Here is a 16,473-nt window from a genome sequence, read left to right on the forward strand (position 1 = left end):
CCTCCTGCAAAGTCCTCCCTCCCCTAAGAAGCTCCCACTAAATTCTCCGGGAGTGTCTTGACTCACAGTGGGAGAACTAGCCTGCTATTTCAGATCCCAGACCTCCACATTCTGAAATACAAATACGAATTCTCCAGCTGATTTTTGAAAATACAAGCATTGCCACAGAAACATCTTGTAAAAATGTGTAACATGAAGTGAGTCATAAACATTTAAGTATCTCTACAGGTTTGCATAAAAATGGCAGAATTTTAAAAAATGCATATAACTCTGCCTTTTGTAGCAAACAGTGCACAAGCTATTTATATGAAAGAGGAAAAGGCCAGGGGAGCTGGCTGAAGCCTCCAAAAATTTCACTTGGTCAAATTCTATCAGCAGATACTGATTTAGACATTTTCATGAACTCCTCAGAAAGTTATTTTTCCTGGAACCACTAAGGGAAGCATGTTACATAACAACGTTGAAAAATCAGTGCCATTCAAGTTAGATGTCTGACGCAGTGTAACTCTTTCCCGAAATTGTCCATCTAGAGAATTTGACGGTTTGTTAAGGAAGCACTATCTAATCTAAGAATTGTGAAAGAAAGAAAACAAAGATATCTTTCAGAGGGTCTTCCCATGTCAGCGAATTCATTCAGAGAACAGACTGGGTCAGTTTTCTCAGTCATGCCCACTCTTCCTTTTCTTTGTTTTATCCTGAGGATTATTCACAGCCCCTTTAAAATAAATAAATAAAAGCAAATTGCTTTGAATGTGTTCCAGAGGATCAGAGCCTGATCCAGGAACAGTGTCAGACTTCCCTGGTGAACGAGACGTGGTCCATTTTCCCTACTGAGGAAGACGAGCAGGTCACAGAGCATCCGTGGGGAGCGCACAGGACTGGACTTCCTGATATGCCACCCGCTTCCTTGCAGAGCACAGTGTGAGGGAGAGAATCACCGTGACAACCAGAAGAAGGAGTCCGATGATGAAAAGGATGACCAAGGCTGCTTTGGCTCCTCTGGGACCCAGATTCTTGCCGAAGAAGTAGAGCTGCTCCTTGCCAGGTTCTTCTGTGCAAAAGAAAAGTAAGGTGTCAGGCCTCTGCCTTTCCCTGGGGAGTGAATACTGACCATTCACGTGCAGGATTGGGGGAGGGTATCAATACCATTAGAGGGCGCTGTGGCCGGGTGGGACGCTCCTCTAGAAGGAGGCTTGGTGGAGGAAGGAATCCTGTTGTCTGGACAAAGAAGACAGTTTGATGGTTTACAAACAATAGGAGTAGATTCTTTTCATGACCTGAGTTGTTTCAGGAGTTATGTCATTTCACCAACAAAGACTTTATCCCACCAGTATCTGTAAGTCTTTGTTGGATACTCACTGTGCTACTTCATGCCAGTACACATGCTGTTCATACCCCATCCACACTGCAAGCTTCTGCTCACCTGTTAAGATTCATCTATGGAACCTTGGCTCATGTGTCCAAACTGTTAATCATTGCCTCCTGCTGCTGTCACTGAACCCTGCACTCTGCACTCTATCTTGGCATATGTCATATTCTATTATGGTTAAATGTCTGTCTCTCTTACTTGACTCTGAGCTCCTTGGGGAGCTCATGCCTCCTATGTTCTCATGCCTCCTATTTTCAGGGTCTACAGGAAGCCTGGTGCTATCTAAGTCAGCATCACCGACAGATAACAGTACCGATGTTTCGAAGGACTGTGTAGGTTGTCTCCATGCCAGCATGGATGTGGTCAGATACATGACAATGTAATAACCATGTCCCTGGGTGATCCACAAACAGTTCAATGGTTTGGAATGTCCCGGGAAAGAGGTCATATACATCTTCTCGGTAAGATTTATCTATCTGTGGAAAGAAGGGAATAAGAAGGGAATAATAAGGATAAGAGCAGAAAGCAATAAAATCAAGAATAGGAACATAATAAAGATAAATCAAAGAAACCAAAAGCTGGTCCTTTGAACAGATCGATAAAATTGTTAAACCCTGTGGAAGCCAGCTTGTGATGGCCCCCAAGGATCCCTGCCTCCTGAAACTCATAACCTTTGTAGTCACCTCCTACATTGTCTGAGGGTTGGTCCTTGAAAGCAATAGCATATGGCAGAAGTCATGGCATTCTACTTCCAAGAGTCTTAGACCCTCTCACTCTCTCCCCTTGGATCATTCACTCTGGGGAAAGCCAGCTTCCGTGTCATACCCACATGGTGAGGAACTGAAGCCTCTGGTCAATAGTCCTATGAGTGAGCTTGGAAGTGGATCATCCAGCCTCAGTCAAACCTGATGACTGTAGTTCCAGCTGACATCTTGACTGTAGCCTGATGAGAGGTGCTGATTCAGAACCAACTAACTAAACTATTTCCAGCCTAACCCAGAGAAATTGTGAGATAATAAGAGTGTGTTGTTTTAGGCCACTATGTTTTGGGGTGATGTGTTACGCAGCAATAGATAACTAATACAAACCTCTAGACAAACTGACCAAGAAAAAATTTAAAAAACACAAATTACAAATATCAGAGATGAAAGAGGAGATATCACTAAGACTTTATAGACATTAAAAAGGATAATAAAGGAATGTTATGAACAACTGTTTTGTCCATGAATTCTACAACTTAGATGGTATGGACAAGTTGCTTAAGATGAAAACTACCAAAGTTTACTCAAGAAGAAATAGATGACCTGAATAGATTATCTATTCAGGTTAGATCTATTCAGGTTATCTGTTAAAGAAACTGAAATTGTATTAAGACCTTCCAACAGATTAAACTCCAGGTCCAGATTGCTTCATTGGCAAATTCTACCAAACATTTAGAGAAAAAAATAATACCATTTCTAAACAAACTCTTCCAGAAAACAGAAGAGGACAGAACACTCCCAACTCATTTTATGAGGCCAGCATTAGCCCAATTCTAAAACCAGACGTATAATTTACAAGAGAAGAAAGCCATAACCGATATTCTTTATGAACATATATGCAAAAATCCCTAACAAAACACTAGCAAACTAAATCCAGCAATATATAAAAAAGGATAGTGCATCATGACAAAGTAAGGTTTAGCGGGGAATGAAAAGCTGGTTCAACATTTGAAAATCAGTCAATGTAATTCACCAATAGACTAAAGAAAATAAAATATGATCATCACAATAGATGCAGAAAAAATAGGATTAAAACCCTCAGCAAACCGCTAATAGAAGGAAACTTCTTCAACCTGGTAATGGGGTCTACAAAAACCTACAGCTCACTTTATATTCAATGGTGAGTGACTGAATGCTTTTCCCCTAAGATTAAGAATAAGGCAGGGATCTCTACTTTTGCCACTAATATTCAACATTTTACTGGAGATCCTGGCTAGTGCAATAACACCAAAAAGGAGCGGGGGCGGGGTGCATACAGATTGAAAATAAAGAAATAAAACCATCTCTATTCACAGACAACATGATTTGCCATGTAGGAACCCCCGCCCCCCCAAAAATAACCGTCTACAAAAAGAAAATCTACAAAAGCTACTAGAATTTGTCAGCAAAGTTGCAGGATACAAGGTCAATTATACAAAAATCAGTTGTATTTCTATATACTGGCATGACAATTAGAAATTGAAATAAAAAGGATACCATTTACACTATCACCAAAACCCATGATATTGGTAATAATCTAACAAAATATATGCAAGATCTGTGTGATGACAACTACAAAACGTTGATGAAAAAAATCAAAGAAGTTCTAAACAAATAGAGAGATATGCCATGTTTGTGGATTGAAAGTCTCAATATTGTTAAGATATCAATTCTCCCCAAATCAGTGTGCCGATTCAATGCAATCTCAATCAAAATCCCAGCACAATTTTAAAAGCTGATTCTAAAATTTATATGGCAAAGATCTAGAACAGCCCAAACAATCACCATCCGATTTCAAGACTTTTTATTACACTAAAGCAATCAAGACAGTGTGGCATTTAAGAAAGGACAGGCATATAAATCAATGTAATAGAACAGAGAGCCCAGAAATAACCCACATGTATATGATCAATATGATTTTGACACAGAGGGAGAAAGGATAGTCTTTTTGCTGAAAGGTGATGGAAGAATTGGACGTCTAGGGACTTCCCTGGTGGTCCAGTGGTTAAGACTCCATGCTTCCAATGCAGGGGGCATGGGTTTGATCCCTGCTTGGGGAACTAAGATCCCACATGCCGTGGTGCAGCCAAAAAAAAAAAAAAAAAGAAATAAAGAAAGAAAAAAAAGAAAACTTGGATGTCTCTATGCAAAAAATAAACCTTGAACCACATATAAAAATTAATAAGATGGACCAGAGACCTAAATATAAAACCTAAAACCATAAAACTTCTAGAAGAAAATCTTTGTGACCTTGAGTTAAACAAAGATTTCTTAGACCTGACACCAAAAGCATGATCCATGAAAGAAAAAAATGATAATTTGGACTATATCAAAATTAAGGATTTCTGCTCTTCGATAGATAATGTTAAGGGAATGAAAAGATAAGCCACAGACTAGGAGCAAATATTTACAGATCATATAGATAGAAAGGATTTGTATCCAGAATATATACAGCCCTCAAACTCACCAATAAGGAAACAAACAATCCAATTTAAAAATGGGCATAAAATTTGGACATCTCACCAAAGATTTACAGATGGCAGATGGTAGAAAAGATAATCAGTATCATAGCCATTAGGAAAATTCAAATAAAAAATGAGATACCAGAATATACTTAAATGAAAACTTATGTTCCCACAAAAGCATGTACACAAAGGTTTATAATGACTTTATTTTTAGTAACCCCAAACTGGAAACAACCCAAATGTCCCTCAGTGGGGGAACGGATAAACAAACTGCAATACATCCATACAATGGAATATTGCTCAAAGATCGAATGGCAAAAGTTGCCGTTACAACAAGGTGGATGCAATTCAAATGCCAATACAAAATGAAACGAGCCAGATTCATAATGCTACAGACTGCATGATTTCATTTGTATGACATTTCAGAAAAGGCAAAACTATAGAGACAAAAAATAGTTCAGTGGTTGCCAGGGGTTAAACATAGGGAAGTAGACGACTCTAGAGGGTGCAAAGGGGACATTTTAGGGGGTTGATAGAGGTGTTCCGTATCTTGATTAGTGTTGGTTACACCACTGTATGTGTTTATCACAACAGAACTGTATACTAAATAGCGTGCATTTTACTCAGTGTAAACTATAGCTTAATTTAAAATATTTATGTATGTATATAAAATAATTTTTATATGTATGTAAAATAATTGTATGATTTTATAAATTTTATATATTTTTAATATAATTTTTAAAATGCGGATTGAAAAAGCCAAGTTCTGAAAAGCAGCATAGCCATTTAATATGTGAAACTAAAATCATTGTAGGTGAGTACTTGGTATCTTAAACTGTTGAAGGAATATACAGAGGGGAGAGGATATTAGATGCTTCATTAGTCGCTGTTCATTCCTGTATAATTGGAAGAGGAGCAGTGCAGGTTTTCCCTGCAGATTAGATGTGATTATTCTTTTCTATTCTACTTCCTTGTAGACTGCACAGCTCTTGAGATGACAGAATATTTGGACCTTATCCCTGAGATTCTGATTCATCAGGTCTGGGGTGGGGCCTGGCAATCTGCTTCTTCAATGGCTCCCCAGGTGATTCAGCACAGCCAGCACCACCCACACGGTGCAGCTTGATGCTCGAAAGGCAGAAAGCCACACATGGTCCAGCCCAGCCCACTAGGGCAAAAATCAAGGTAAAATTTTGGGCCCAAGCCAAAGCTTGAAATATCTCCTTTACTAGAGAGGACTATTCTGTTGGCTAATCACATAGAAAAGAAATGGAAAAAGGGAAGGGAAAGAGAAAAGAAAAAGATAAAAGAGGAAAAGGGACAAAATACTATGGGGGTACTTTCATATACGATACTCCAGAGTGGTCAGAATTATCCCCATATAACTGATGAGAAAACTCATCTGAAGCTCAGAGGTTTTTTACTGTTGTGGCCTCTCCCGTTGCGGAGCACAGGCTCTGGATGCATGGCCTCAGCGGCCATGGCTCATGGGCCCAGCCGCTCTGCAGCATGTGGGATCTTCCCGGACCGGGGCACGAACCCGTGTCCCCTGCATTGGCAGGCGGACTCTCAACCACTGCGCCACCAGGGAAGCCCTCAGAGGTTTTGTTTTTTTTTTTTTTTACAAGCATAATAAAATACATATTAAGAAATATCTACCAGTGGAAAGACACAATCATATTTTTCTGTTCCATTCTCTAATATTCACTAACACCCCTCACAAGACTTATTGCCAAATAACTCTCTTTTCACAATGGAAATATATTGAATCTGTTAGTAAGTCTTCCTCAAAACACTTTTCTTATACTTACCTTGAAAAGAAAACTCTCAGCATGATAATGAATGGTGTGTATGTCCACTTCACTTCCTATTCCTAATAGATACCAGTTTGTCATTGTATTTTCATTCATGATGAGGCCATGGAGATTCCCAAAAATCTTTCCATTAATAGCTAAGAATGTAAAAAGAGAACAGCCTTTGATTAGTGATGATTACTTAATCTAGTTCTAGAGATGATTCAAGGAGATCTTTAGGTCACCAATATTTTCGTCTGCCTGGTAAACATGTAATAATCTCACTCACACTTGCCAATGTCCCCACCATCTAAGACCCTAAATTCAGAGTACTAAGAAATCCCTATAAAAGATAGCCAGAAAAGAGAAATAGTAGTTTGTTTTTAAAAGCTATCTCTTGGGCTTCCCTGGTGGTGCAGTGGTTGAGAGTCCGCCTGCCGATGCAGGGGACACGGGTTCGTGTCCCGGTCCGGGAAGATCCCACATGCCGCGGAGCGGCTGGGCCCGTGAGCCACGGCTGCTGAGCCTGCGCATCCGGAGCCTGTGCTCCGCAACGGGAGAGGCCACAACAGTGAGAGGCCCGTGTACAGCAAAAAAAAAAAAAAGCTATCTCTTGGGTAGCAGTACATGTTGGCTGCAACATGCCAAATAGGCATATTCCCTTTATGGGGTGGATTACCGCCTCATGTGTGAGGTCGCCAGATTTATACCGTTCTACAGTTGAGTGGACAAAAGCCAGAGAATTAAGTTTATATAAATCAAAACTGAAGCAATTAAAAGGTATTTACTTAATATTTCACTTTCTGAGAACTAGTTTGGGGCAAGTTCCTAAACCTGGCTTAATCTCCAAAAAAAGGAAAACTTCACATGGGCTGAACCCATGATCTGACAATTACTAAAGCAAGCTCAAGTTGGGCTGACATGGTGGGGACTTTCACTCCCCCGCTTTCTACTAACTTTTTATTCTTTACATCATGACACAACCAAATGAGTTAAAGAGAGTGCCTACTAAGAAACTTTTGGGAGAGGGAGGCAAAATTGTAGGGGAAAGAGTAGCTGAATCAGAGATCAGGCTACTATATTCTAATCAATGTTAGCAATTAACTAGCTTTGTTATCTTGGGCAAGAAGAGAGAGGATAGGTATGTCAATTAGAACACATTACTTACACTTAAAAAAAAAAAAGTACCTTAAATTTCAAAGAATTAAATAACATAGACACATTAAAACAGAAATTTGATGATGGTGTTTCATGTTCCAGAGACAGTTAAACCAGCCCCTCAAATTTGATCAACTAGAAGTTATCCTGTATTCTTACAGAAATATACCAATAAGTGGTAATTCATTTCCTAGGAATTACTTTACAGTCTGATAGTTTAGGGATCCCAGCATTCGGAGATACAGCTCCCTAAACAGTTGGTCCAAAACCTCATTGGATCTTGCGGGCAGCCAATCAATGGCTTGTCTGGTTCCCTCTGAAGGAAGGCTTTAGAGGACTTTCTTCAGTCCAGGTGCCTCTGGGAATAAAGAAGGGCTCAGAGAGAGAGGCTGGGACCTTCCACAGATTTCTATGAGATTGTCTCCTTTTTAAACCTGTGATATACCATGCATTTTGTTGCTCTCCTCAAAATCATCAGAGGGTTTAAAATCTCGTGGATCTTTATTAAGATACTTCTTAATATTGTCATCCAGATACCAGGATTCATTCTCATTAAATACCAAAAACAAGAGAACAAATTCAGAGTCAACGTCGCTTCTCCTTCCCTTTTCATTCAACACTCCTTCCCTGCATGTAATCAGAGGACCCATCAAACCACTATAGGTATCCTGAAAGAAAAACAAACTGAATTAGAAGAGCCTTTGAATAATTTAATAACACTGATTAATTGCTTGTAAGAAAGTCATTGTAAAAATACTAAAAGACTATTGACCAAGGAATAGGTACTAAGAAATCCTGAAGAATAGGGTGATCTTTGTGAAAATTTAGGACTATTTCTAAAAATTTGCTAACAGTGAGCGCTTTTTTTTTTTTTTTTTTAGCGGTACGCAGGCCTCTCACTGTTGTGGCCTCTCCCATTGTGGAGCACAGGCTCCAGACGCGCAGGCTCAGTGGCCATGGCTCACGGGCCCAGCCGCTCCGTGGCATGTGGGATCTTCCCGGACCGGGGCATGAACCTGTGTCCCCTGCATCAGCAGGAAGACTCTCAACCACTGCACCACCAGGGAAGCCCAAGAGTGAGCTTTGTGAGGGCTGAGGCTGTGTCCTTCACTCATAGCTGAGTCTCCAGAGCAGAGCCCAGTGTCTACTACATAGAAGGTGTTAAATAAATATTTGTTGAATAAACAAATGCTTACTTCTATTTTCCTGTGTGCTTTTCAAGTGAGACTGTATTTTTTTATAGAAGTGTAGTTCATTTACAATGTTGTGTTAGTTTCAGGTGTACAGCATAGTGATTCAGTTATGCATATATACACATATATATATAAATATATAATATTCTTTTTCAGATTTTTTCCATTATAGGTTATTACAAGATGTTGAATATAGTTCTCTGTGCTATACATTAGGTGCTTGTTTATCTATTTTATATGTAGTGTGTATCTGTTAATCCCAAACTCCTAATTTATCCCCCACCCCCGCTTTCCTCTTCGGTAACCATAAGTTTGTTTGCTATGTCTGTGAGTCTATTTCTGTTTTGTAAATATGTTCATTTGTATCATTTTTTTAGATTCCACATACAAGTGATATCGTATGATATTTGTCTTTGTCTGTCTGGCTTACTTCACTTAGTATGATCATCTCTAGTTCCACCCATGTTGCTGCAAATGATGTTATTTCATTCTTTTAAATTACTGAGTAATGTTCCATTGTGTGTGTGTGTGTGTGTGTGTGTGTGTGTGTGTGTGTGTGTATACCACATCTTCTTTATCCATTCATCTGTTGATAGACATTTAGGTAGTTTCCATGTCTTGGCTATTGTAAATAGTGCTGCTATGAACATTGGGGTGCATGTATCTTTTTGAATTAGAGTTTTCATCTTTTCTGGATATATACCCAATAGTGGGATTGCTGGGTCATATGGTAACTGTATTTTTAGTTTTTTAAGGAACCTCCATACTGTTCTCCATAGCGGCTGCACCAATTCACATTCCCACCAACAGTGTAGGAGGGTTCCCTTTTCTCTGCACCCACTCCAGCATTTATTATCTGCAGACTTTTTGATGATGGCCATTTTGACTGGTGTGAGATGAAACCCAAGTAAGACTATATTTATAGGTATGTACAGATGCTTATATTCCACATCGTATGGGTAAAAGTTAGCTGGATGATTTAGGAATTGATATGAGCCCATGCGTGACTTCCATGTCAAGTTACTCAGCCCTGAGCTTTCTTTTGATGGAAAACTCCCACATTTTCAACTGCCTATTAGCTATTCTACCTGGATGTGCCTCTTGCAACAATTCAATCTGCTAAGCATTTCTAAAGTGAATTTTAGTATTTCCCTCAAACCATTTCCTTCTCCTGAATTCTCTATTTCTGCTAATGATATTCCTTGTCATTTAGTTCAGGAAACTTGATTTCAGTGTTTACTTCCTCCATCTTCCTCACTCCATCCCATCTCATTTGCTATCAAATCTTACATTTCTTTTCCCTTCACAATGCCTCTCCATTCTGTGACTTCCTTTCCATTCTATCTGCCATCCTTCTAGTGTAGGATGTTAATACCTCACCCTGGACTAGAAATTGGCTCCTCTCTGGTCTCTGCTCTCTGCACCTCCAGTGCATCCTGTTGACAACCATCAGATTAATGTCATCACTCCCATATCTAGAGGTCTTCAGTGGCTTTCCAGTGATGGTCCTACTGAATAAAAGACTAATCCTTGACAGGTCCTGAAGCCCCTCATGTGCTCTCCCAGTGGACTTCTCTAGCTTATGCTCCCTTGCTGCTTTCCTTTTCTACCCTAGATGATAGCCGCACGGGACTCTCAACATTTCCCAAACACACCTTCTACTTCCCTATTTTCAGCTTGACTCATCATGTTCTCTCTTCCTAGACTCTCTTCCCAATGCCTCCTCTATAGCCCTGCACTCCTATAAAACTCACCAGATTCAGAGTTGTAATATCATTATGGGTGTGCACACGTATTATTTTCCCCGAAGATGATAAGTTCCTTCGAGACAAGAATATTTGCAGCCCTCATAGTACCTGGTGGGGTCATTTGCACATCACAAGGGCTCAATAAATATTTGTTGGGATGCACAAAGGAATCAACAAATAAATGTGGGTTTCCCATAATTCTAATATGTAAGTTTCTTTTTCAAGGGTCTGGTATGTTTGAACTCTTGTGCTCTCCAATACAACTCAAGGACATTAATGCAGCCATCTAATATTTAAAATGAAGGCTAAGATAATCCCTCACTTTTTAAAATAATGGGCAATGTTTACATTTTATATCAGATATGACCTTAATTTGGACTTCGATTTATGAAATGTAATTCTAGACTAGTTGTTTTATATACACATACCTGGCTCAAGTTCAATATTGAATCTTTGCCTTTAATTTCTAAGTAAAGTTAGCCTATTTATCATTCAAATATTTTGTAGTTTCAGTTACCAAGTTTACTTGGAGTGTGTTTTCTTTTCTGAGCCCTTTTTCACACATCAAAAACCATGGTATAGGGCTTCCCTGGTGGCGCAGTGGTTGAGAGTCCGCCTGCCGATGCAGGGGACATGGGTTCGTGCCCCGTTCCAGGAAGATCCCACATGCCGCGGAGCGGCTAGGACCGTGAGCCATGGCCGCTGGGCCTGCGCGTCCGGAGCCTGTGCTCCGCAACGGGAGAGGCCACAACAGTGAGAGGCCCGCATACTGCAAAAAAAAAAAAAAAAAAAAACCATGGTATAAATTAAATTTTAAAATATATATTTATTTATGTTATCTATTTTACATATCCACTCTTGCTTCAAACTACCTTGTAAGTTCTAAATTTGGTAATTGAAACATTGAGATTTTATTTTTTTCCCGTATACTTTAGATCAAGTGTCGGCAAACTTTGTTTTTGTAAAGCACCAGGTAGCAAGTATTTTTTACTGTGTGACCCATACCATTTCCATCACAACTACTCAACTTCATCATCAATAATGCAAACAAACAGGTATGGCCATAGTTTGAGACCCCTGCTCTAAACCAATACATCTCTTCACATATACCCACCATAGTTGTGATAACTTGAAGAGTCAGCTTAAAGCCACATCACTTTGAGCATTTTGGTGGCTCTCTCCACCTTACCTTCACAAAGTTTACTGTTGAATAGTAAACCCATGGAATACAATTTGGGTCAGATGGCCCTGGACCGGACCTTTTAGGGACATTCCATCTGTATGTTTTTATTTCTCCTGAAACAAATGAGAAGAAATAGAAAACATTTTTGTTCATGTTACCTCTGTTCCAGACAATTTACCTGAAGAAATACAAGCAGATTCTTCGTATATTTTGGTTAAAGTTTATTGCTGAGTAGAATTGCCCATTCATTAGAAATGTTCCCATTAAATTCACATCTTGATTTTATGCAGGTTCAAAATGATAGATTTTCATTTCAGACTATAGCCTTCCATCTTAGTTTGCCTTTTCTATTATCAACTGATGTTTATTCAGGAAATGAAGACTTATTTTACACCTCAATGGTTTTTTTCCTCAAATTTTGTATATTTTTCCTAAGAGTTATGCTTGAGCATGCTTGAGTTACTGTGGGCCTCAGCCTTGGCTTCTTGTGGAATCAGCAGGGAGCTTTGTAAACTCTCACTGCTCAGGCCTCATCCCAAACCAATGAAATTAGAGTATCTGGGATCTGGTACTAGGGTACCAGTATATTCCTTAAGCTTCTCAGGTGATTCTAATGTGCAGGCAGGTGAGATCTAGTTGGAACCAGAGAGAATCAGAGAGGCCTAGTTTCAAATCCCAACCCTAATGACTTGTTTTCACTCAACCTTGACAAGCTACTTAATCTCACTGACTTTTAGTTTCCTTATTTGTAAAGTGGATTAGTTATCCCAGTTTTCAAATTGTTGTGAGGATTAAATGAAATAAAATACCTAGAATAGTGCCTCACATTGAAGGCAGTCAATAATTGCGAATTTGTATGTATACTAATGACAAATACATGCACTCCCTCTTGTCAGGCCCCATATCTGTGCATCCCCTGGGGCTGACCCAGAGCCTTGCAAAGGAGTCATAAATATATTCATGAATTATCAAGATAATCACATTGTAAAAGGCTCATTTAAATTGTTATCTCCTTTTGAACTGTGTCCCTTCCCCAGCCTATCAGGACAAGCAACCTACGGCTGAATGTGAGTCACAAAGCAAAACAACAGTAATGCTTACATGAAACTTTGCTCCAGGTTTGCTCATGTACCAGTTGGTTAGCGATATAATTTTAGGTCTAGTTTCCATGATTTTCATTGTAGCCCCTATGCCTTGGTAATCACAAGATAAACAACTGATATTTAGCTTTCTAAATGCAAGTGACTACAGGGGTGGTGTTAAAGTTGGAACAATCCATCGTCTACCCCAGCTGGGAGCCCAGTTCTCAACAAAAAGAGGATGCTAAGTAAATGTTTGTTGAGTGATTTAATAAAAAGGAGAAGAAGAAGAAGAAGAGGAAGGGGGAGAAGAAGGAGGAGAGGAAGAGGAAGAAGAAGGAGGAGAAGAAGAAAGAGAAGGAGAAGAAGGAGGAGGAGGAAAGGAGAAGGGGAAAGGGAGGAGGAGGAGAAAGTGGGGGGAGAGGAGGGAGGGGGAGGAGGAGGAGAAGAAGAACAAGAAGAAGAAGAAGAAGAAGGAGGAGGAGGAGGAAGAGGAGGAAGAGGAGAAGGAGAAGAAGGAGGAGAAGGAGGAGGAGGAGGAGAAGAAGAGGAAGAAGAAGAAAAGGAAGAGGAAGAGGAGGAAGAGGAAGAAGAAGAAGAAGAAGGAGAAGGAGGAGAAGAAGAAGAAGAAGGAGAAGAAGAAGAAGGACGGGGAGGAGGAGGAGGAGGAGAAAACTGATAGGGGCTTACTTTTCTTAAAATGCTAGTTTGCTCTCTTCATCGCATGCATGCCCTGATTAAACTTTCTTCTCCAAGTTGCCTGGACTTCCTGCACAAAGTTAGTTTATTGCTCCTACATCTAACCTCTGGGTTCTTCCAAATCTTTCTGCCTTATTAGAGACCCTTGTGGGGACTGAATCCCTCTGAGTTCCAGTAAAAATAATAGTAATAATTTCTCCTTTGCCATGCTCTAAACATTTTTCTCCCTACTCTCATAACCCTCACATCTAGGACTCTTGGAAGGCCAGTCAGCATAGAGAAGTTGTGTCCCTTGACACTCCTCACCACCAGGGCACAACAGCCTGGGAGGGGTCACACCAACTTGCCCACAGCCCTACCAGAGCTCCGCACTCCCCATGGCTAATAGGCACCTTTCTTCCTCCTTCTAGAGTTGCTTTCAACCATCAAAAATAAATATATTTAATAGCTTTTTTGATCCATTTTAAATCATTTCCCTCTTCATCAAAGCAAGACACATCCATTATAGAAAACCTAGAAGGTATAAAAAATGTGAGGAAATAGAAAAGATGATCACTCTGCTGTTTAAAATACCACCACAAAGATAAAACCATTATTAACATTTTGGCTTATTTCCCTTCTGGTCTTTCTTCTATGTTTGTATTTTGCTTAACAAGTCTTTCCCATGTTATTAAAACTTTCTTAAATGTCATTTAATGATTGTACAATGGTCCATTCTAAGAATATTCCAAAATTGACTATCTCTCTGTAGATAGACATTTAGATGTTCATGAGAAGTTTCTTGAAGCAACTTCTGATATTGGGAGTAGGGAGTGGCAGAAGTTGGAATAGTAGCCAATAACCATTTTCCTTCCCACAACCCAACCTTGAATAGATACCTTACTAACTTTTTCTAGTGATGCATTAGATTGTTTTCTTTTCTTTATACCTATTTAAATTTTTTTAAATTTATATGACCTTTATTGCAATTATATAGCATTATTATAATGCTATTATGTATTCATCAGAGGTAAAATGGAATATAACTCCCCTATAATTATACCTATGGTTGCTATCAATTTCATAACTGAAGGTCACAGGGGCTCTCGACATTTATCACAAGCACACTTTAACTGTGTAAATATTATGGAAGCTCCTTAAATTGTGAGCTCCTCTCTCCCTTCAATGCATCTTTTAAAAGCCAGTTGGAGTTCTATCTCCTTTATAAAGACTTCCCTAATTGTTCCTAATTAGACAATCAGTCTTCACGGGTTTTCCTTCTCTGAAATGTTATCAACACTCTCAGATATATTCTTGAAATTCTTCACCACTTAGAATTTCATCTTGCGTAATCTGCACTCTTGCTGAAATGATTCATCTTTTTTTCTTTCAAACTCATTTTAAGCATCTTGAGAGAAATGTGTGGTTAAGAGCTCAGGTCCTGAAGTCAAACAAACTGAGTTCCGCTGTTACTAACGTCTGACCTGGTTAAGTTCTTTACTCCTCTTTGCTTCAGTCACCTGTTAAATGGGCATAACTACCATACTTCATCAATTGCAGGATGCACATTTTTCATAATTTAGCACATCTGATGTCAGGATGTATCTTTCAATCAGTGGCATGTTAAAGTTTAATTGGCAGCGTGTTTTTTCTTTTCTTTCTTTAGTAACAGATAAAGTAATCATGGCCATTACAATTGATGGTATCAGGTTAAATGAAATATGTTAGTGTCTACCACCCCAGGTTATTTTAAGGATAAATGAGTTTAAAAATTTTTGTTTTAAATGTAAAAGCTGGCACAATGTTAACACTGAATATGTGTTAGCTGTTATGTCTTAATACCCTTTAAGGTTCCTAATGGAGCTGTAGGAACTCCATAAGCGCTTGGTCATTGGATGAATGGTGATTTCATATTGGGGTAATGGTTGGAACACACTGACATTACAATGGGCTCTCCAAAACCCTTCAGAGTTCAGAAAAGATCAGAGAAGAGTTGAGTCTGCAGTATTCATCAGGATGGAGCAGATCTGTGGGGTAAGTTACCTGGCTTTGTGACAGGCACTGGGAGTCCCTTCCCACTCTCCATGTCCTCCACTCCGTGGGCTGAGATGGAGTAGGGCCGATTAGCCTTGTTCATAAATATGATCAGGATGGAGTCGCCCACCTCAGCATGAATCATTGGGCCTAAAGGCAAAACACAGACCTGTGTGCATTGTCCTTGCTCTTTTCAACATTGGTGTAATTTACATGTAGGTAGTATTTCACAAAATAAACGAAGGTTAGCATCGTTATTAGTGTATTTCCTCTAGAAGGAGATATTGGCAGCATTAAATATCACCTCATGTTTGGCGATTGCACCAACCAGGGTTCAGATCCTGCCTCCTTCACTTACTTATTGGAGAGGCCTTGAGCAAGTTAAGTGACCTGAGTCAACTTCCTTATCTGTAACATGAGTTTAATAACACCTTTCTCAGAGGGTTACAGTAAGGACTGAAGCACAGTAAATACTCAATAAATGCTTAAACTTTTATACTGCTGAGACATACTCTCCAGGAAAAGCTATAGCCACAGGACATGGTGACTTTTTTTGTTTGCTTGTTTTTATTTCAGAAACAAGTGCCCGTTTTGTTATCATTAAGGCATTGGGAACCAAATGACTATGAAAATATAATGTCAATTAAAATTTTTTTAGTTAAAATATATGTATATTTTATATATATAATTCCAAGCATACTAATGATGTAGGATATGGTGACTTTCAGTTGTAATCCCTCTGTGTGTAACCTTTGGTAAGGCTAAAACTACTCATTATCTGGTTAATGGATATAATAGTGAGGATGCAATGAACTGATGTGTATAAAAGGGATTTCTAAGATAACAACATTAAAACATATGTATTGATTTGTGATCAAGATAGTGATTTCACCAATGCATGTCCAAACGTCCGATGCTGTTTCTCAGTATTTGAATACCTTCATGAGACATGTGTTCTTCAGCACCTCACGTGTACACATTTCTGTTACAAGCAACCAGCCTGAGTGCCAGTGGAAATAGGCCCACACATCTC

The 16,473-nt window shown here is 39.3% G+C and overlaps 1 protein-coding gene across 2 annotated transcripts in view; it reads right to left on the reverse strand.

Moving 5' to 3' along the window:
* Window positions 1-277: 277 nt before the first annotated feature.
* The window catches only part of HEPHL1 (hephaestin like 1), a 93,369-nt gene continuing 77,173 nt past the window's right edge, over window positions 278-16,473 (reverse strand). Inside the window, exons 14-20 of one of the 2 annotated variants that reach the window (XM_065881883.1) lie at window positions 15,450-15,590; window positions 11,656-11,762; window positions 7,971-8,193; window positions 6,386-6,525; window positions 1,683-1,845; window positions 1,147-1,218; window positions 278-1,048 (exon numbers count right to left, since the gene is read on the reverse strand). In XM_065881883.1, the coding sequence (XP_065737955.1) occupies window positions 849-1,048; window positions 1,147-1,218; window positions 1,683-1,845; window positions 6,386-6,525; window positions 7,971-8,193; window positions 11,656-11,762; window positions 15,450-15,590 (1,046 nt within the window). In that variant the 3' untranslated portion in view covers window positions 278-848. Of the gene's footprint in view, window positions 1,052-1,146; window positions 1,219-1,682; window positions 1,846-6,385; window positions 6,526-7,970; window positions 8,194-11,655; window positions 11,763-15,449; window positions 15,591-16,473 lie in introns of both variants that reach the window. The other variant, XM_065881882.1, reaches the window with a different exon arrangement.

Source organism: Phocoena phocoena, chromosome 8 (assembly GCF_963924675.1).
Source record: "Phocoena phocoena chromosome 8, mPhoPho1.1, whole genome shotgun sequence".
NCBI classification, from domain to species: Eukaryota; Metazoa; Chordata; class Mammalia; order Artiodactyla; family Phocoenidae; genus Phocoena; species Phocoena phocoena.